The sequence below is a fragment of the Cryptomeria japonica genome, chromosome 10 (genome assembly GCF_030272615.1).
Source record: "Cryptomeria japonica chromosome 10, Sugi_1.0, whole genome shotgun sequence".
In the NCBI taxonomy this organism is placed as follows: domain Eukaryota; kingdom Viridiplantae; phylum Streptophyta; class Pinopsida; order Cupressales; family Cupressaceae; genus Cryptomeria; species Cryptomeria japonica.
The window spans coordinates 824,398,502-824,403,647 of record NC_081414.1 but is presented as its reverse complement, the minus strand read 5'-3'; the positions used below and the strand labels follow the sequence as shown (position 1 = coordinate 824,403,647).

Genomic DNA, 5,146 nt, shown 5'->3' with positions numbered 1-5,146 from the left:
GATACAAATCAATCCAATATAACACAATTCAGCCCAAAAAGGTGCAAACATTTCATATTAAAAACTCCAGCTTTAAAGTCTACTGACCAAAAGCACATTTCCAAAAGGGGAAAACCATCCAATTCACACAATATGACTCAACTGAATCCAAACCTCTATTTATGCATAACTAATTCATATATATTTAATAATATATATAAAATAGTTCAAAGAAATATCTCTCGATTTATCACAACTAAACTGCAGAGCGTTGAGCTATGCCATCAGAATTGGGACTTCTGCCTTTCAAGTAGTTATAAAGCCATTTAAAACCCAAAATTACTGTCACTCCAAAAATACCCACAGCAAAGAGGCCTAAAACTGTCATAAATAACAGTATTCCCACAGGTATCAATATGGGACTTAGCAGGATCAAAAGAGTGGCTAAAGTTAACAAAAATATTACAATTCCTGCCACAAAAAGCCCCATCAAAATCGGTAAATTTGCACAAGATGTAAGCATCGTTGTACTTTTGTGATAGCATGCTCCCCAGCTGAAGCCATTGTTGCAAACGGCAGTGTTGGAGAGGTTTCCACAACCACCTGCATTGTAAATCAAAATAAGTCCTAATTAAAAGCATCCCAAAGATTGCTTTTCATCAGAAAATACTAGTCAAAAAACAACCCAGAAACTGATACTACCTCCATAGAACGTAGCGTGGGCATTCGTGGAGTCTACAGCATGGGCAAGCTGAACCAACACAGACATACCCAGCACGACAACAAGAAGCCGTAACCCAGCCATCTCCTACTTAGTGCAGGGAAAACCCAACGCAAGATATTCAAAGTAAAGGAGTAAGGAAATGCAGTGGATTAACGAAGCTTGGTGGGAAGAGAATGGGATGAAAATGTCGGGAGGAGGAGATGTGTTATATGGAGGAGATGAAAATGTCGGGAGGAGGAGATGTGTTAAATGGAGGGGGGGAAAATGTCGGGAGGAGGAGATGTGTTAATGGGAGGCGGGGAAAATGATGTGTTATATGGAAGAGAGAAGAGCAGACAAAGACAACGGGGGCTGTAGAACGTGTGTGGGGACACCACCCGCCCGTGGGAAGAGAATGGGATGAAAATATTGCATTAAAAACGATAGGTTGTTGACTCATGGACTATAGTGCATTAAAAAGTTAAGAGAATGGGATGAAAATATTGCATTAAAAACGAACTCATGGACTATAGTGCATTAAAAAGTTTTTTCTTACTAAAGTTCCTTTTTGGTCTTACTAATGTAACATTATGAGAGAGCATAAGATAAAGATAAAGAAATAAAGATAGAAGAGATAAATATATTTTATATTTATTATTTAATTATAAAATTATAATATGATTATCTATTATTGTATATTATATTTCTATATATTATATATGTATTGTGAATATTAAAAAATATTATAGAATTGTATATTTATAATATATATTCAATTATATTTTTATGATTTTATATAATAAAATATTTGTAATAATTATTTAATTATTTGTTTAATATAGAATTAATTATATGATATAATATTTAATATATTTATTTATAATAATTTATATTATATAAAATATAAAACATGTTTAATTGTATTGATATGTATTGACATTTTGAAGTAAATCAATGGTTTATGATTGAAGAACTATTAAAAAACATGCATACAATAGAATAATCGAATTATATATTTTTAATAATATGCATTCAATTTCAACTTTTTAAATTCAAATGTTAAATACAATATTCCTTCTATCTCACCTATTTTTCTTCTTCTTAAGAAGAATCTTCTTTCCTAAAGAGCAAGTTGGATCTACTTTCATGACCACTACTAAATAATTTGAATAACAAATCATAAAATATGATCTATATTATTATTTAATTATTTTTAAATAATTAAATAATGTTGTTTGTGTAGAAAGGTCTCAATAGAGAAGTGATATCTTCAAATCGACGCATCAATCTACAAGGATCTAAGAAAAACTAAAGCAGACCCTATGATTTAAGAAGATAATAATTTTCCATGTGAGAGAGAGAGAGAGAGAGAGAGAGAGAGAGAGAGAGAGAGAGAGAGAGAGAGAGAGAGAGAGAGAGAGAGAGATGGGGTGATATAAATAGAGGAGTTGGGGGGGATTTAAAGAGAAAGAGAAAGATACTCGGATAGAGGTAGAGATATATGTATAGAAAAATATAGAAAGACAAATAGAGAGACAGAAATATGGAGCATGAGATATGGATATGCTAAAGAGGTGCAAAAGGTAAGTAAGAAAAATTGTAGTTTATTTTGTGTGTACATTTGTGTAGAACATGAGGTCAAGTGGTAGGCTATTTAAAAAATTACATTGTTTAAGAAACAAAGGTCACAATGGAGGAGTGATAGCTTCTAATAAACTATATATGTATTTATAGGGATCCAAATGAAAATGAAACAAAACCTATGAATCAAGAAGATAGTCAAACTCCAAAATAACAAGGTTCATGTTATGTTTGCAATAGGGAGAGAGAGAAAGAGAAAGAATGGAAGAGAGAGTGGAAGATTGATAGAGAGGTAACGAGATAGAGATAGGGGATAGTGATAGACATAAAGATAGATACAAAGATGGAGAGAGAGAGAGAGAGAGAGAGAGAGAGAGAGAGAGAGAGAGAGAGAGAGAGAGAGAGAGGAAATGTTATATATAGAGATGTAGAAAGAGAGGGAGAGACATGTCCAAGTAGAGAGATGGAGAGATAATGAGATAAAGAGGGAGATATAAAGAGGAAGAGAAAGATAGATATGGAGGAAGGGGGAGGTAGAGAGAGATATAGATGGTGGGATAGAGTGTGTGTGTGTATATATATATGTGTGTGTGCCCACACACACACACACACACACACACACACACACACACACATATATATATAGAGAGAGAGATATTTCTTATGAATGTAGGTTTTTCATCAAGAAATAAGGATTGTGTTTCACACATGCAAAAAAATTGAAAAATGGAAAACTTTTTTTGTAAAAAATATCTTTTCCTTAGGTATTGATATCCTCATTTCAACACAAAAAGAAGAAGTTAATTCAAATGCATACAATAAAATTTACGCATTACCAAATACACCTTTGTCTAAATCACAATTACTTTGACTTAAAAAAATTAACTAAAAATATATATGTAACAAAATTTTATGAAAAAATATCCATACACTAGATATTGGTGTGACAAATCTATTTTTTTAAAATTAGAATTTTCTTCTTGCTATATAAAATCTTATGTATTATAGAATAAATGTCACTTCTGAAAAGTGTTGATTACTGTAAATATTAAGTTATTAAAAGTTACATAAAAATATGGACAATTCATTTTTAATTATTTAAAAAAACATATATTTAGAATCTATATGAAAAATCTCACAAATCAGTAGTTTACTTCATCTTCAAATTCTTAACGGTTTAGCTTCTATAAATGTTAGAAAGTAAAGATATATTGCAAAATGTTGATATCAGTGTCAAGGTTGGCCAAAAAGTATAACCCAGTATTATGGGATCACCTGGAGATAGAAGGAGATGATGAATACTAAGAGGGGGGGGGGGGGGGGTGAATTAGTATGCCAAAAATCTTTGCACTAAAACACTTACACAGTCTAAATATAAACCGATAAAGCAGTCTGACAGTCAAACCGGTTACCACACATACAAACCAAAATGCGAATAAAACATTCACCCACAAAAGCAATACAACCATAACACAAGATATTTGACGTGGAAACCCAACTGGGAAAAACCACGGTGAGATGGAACTCACAAGTCACTATCTGCAGAATAGAAACTAGACTGGTTAAGGTCAGACTGGTTAAGGTCTTACAATGTTCTTCACCAGAATAGATCCTATTAGGAATCTCAATCTCTGTTAGGAGATAAGTCTGATTAAAGACTACCTTGTTAGAGGATTTTAGATTCACATGTGTGAACCACCTTGTTAGAGGATTTTACAAAGGCTTTGAGGCCTACCTGGTTAAGGGCTACAGACTTGTCAAAGATGTGAGTAATCAACAAGTGTTTGATCTATCTAATAGCACAAACTGCTTGGTTAGATCCAGTATTGCTCACAGCTAATGCATTCCAGCATTACTTCAGTCTCCTCTATCTCTCTCTCAGTTACAAATCGATCTTCTAAGATCGCTCTCCACTTCCACCTTAAACCCTAGCTCAACATTAACCCTTTTCGTAACTTCTTCAACAGCTTAAAAACCTTAGACATGATGTCCTTTTAAAGGAATATGATTTCATGTCGGTCCAATAGGATTACATTACAATTTCCTAGGTTCAGTGAATCTAGGCATACTCAGTAACACGACACAAGAATCACCGTCAATGTGTTGGCACCGTCAAACAATCGGTGGATTGGTAACTCATCACAAAATATCGGTTGGTAACTCATCACAGAGTATTATCGGTTCATACAAAATACCGGTTGCCGGTTTGACAAAAATGAAGACTGGTAAGAATGTGTTGTGCCGCTTTACTTCCTCGTACCGCTTGTGATCTGTGAACCGCTTGGGGTCGACATGCCGCTTCAGACCGGGAAACACATTCTGCAAAATCACCACTAGTCTAGAGACTATTATACAACATACCAGTTGGAACAAAATACCGGTTGAGCATAAGCTCATACATATAAAGGGGATCTTAATACAAGTGTGTGTCCATCAATGACAATCACAGCATAAACCACAAAATGCCAACAGGAGAGAGAAAGAGAGAGAGAGGTATAGATAGAGAGATAGATATGGGGGATAGAAAGGGAGTGTGGGAGGGAGAGATGGGGAAAGATATAAAGAGGGAGGAGAGAGAGGGGGGGTATATAGATAGAGAGAGATGTAGAGAGTTATAGAGGGAAATGAAAAGATATAGAGAGATAGAGAGATAGAGGTAGATAAAGTGATAGGGATAGATAGAGAGGGGTAGATAAAGTGATAGGGATATAGAGCTCGAGCTTGATAGACAGAGATAAAGAGGAATAGGGAGAGATATGGAGAGAAGTAATGTAGAGGTAGAGATATGGATGTAAAGAGATAGAGAGAGGAGAAAGAGGGAGATAGAGAGACAAATAGAGCTATAGAGAAGGAGAGATGGAATGAATAAAAAAGAGGTAGATA

At 34.2% G+C, this 5,146-nt stretch overlaps 1 protein-coding gene across 1 annotated transcript; it reads right to left on the bottom strand.

The window, feature by feature from the left end:
- Positions 1 to 235: 235 nt before the first annotated feature.
- Positions 236 to 784, bottom strand: LOC131076837 (oleosin G-like). The gene is made up of 2 exons (XM_059212911.1): positions 682 to 784; positions 236 to 582 (listed from the first exon to the last, which is right to left on the bottom strand). Exons 1-2 carry the CDS (start codon positions 782 to 784, stop codon positions 236 to 238), a joined length of 450 nt encoding a protein of 149 aa, XP_059068894.1.
- Positions 785 to 5,146: the final 4,362 nt, after the last annotated feature.

Excerpts from the sequence above, each read along its gene's own strand:
- LOC131076837 (XM_059212911.1), bottom strand. The coding sequence starts at position 784 with ATGGCTGGGTTACGGCTTCTTGTTGTCGTGCTGGGTATGTCTGTGTTG. Across the intron at positions 583-681 it reads CCACGCTACGTTCTATGGAG|GTGGTTGTGGAAACCTCTCC; the intron begins GTAGTATCAGTT and ends TTTACAATGCAG.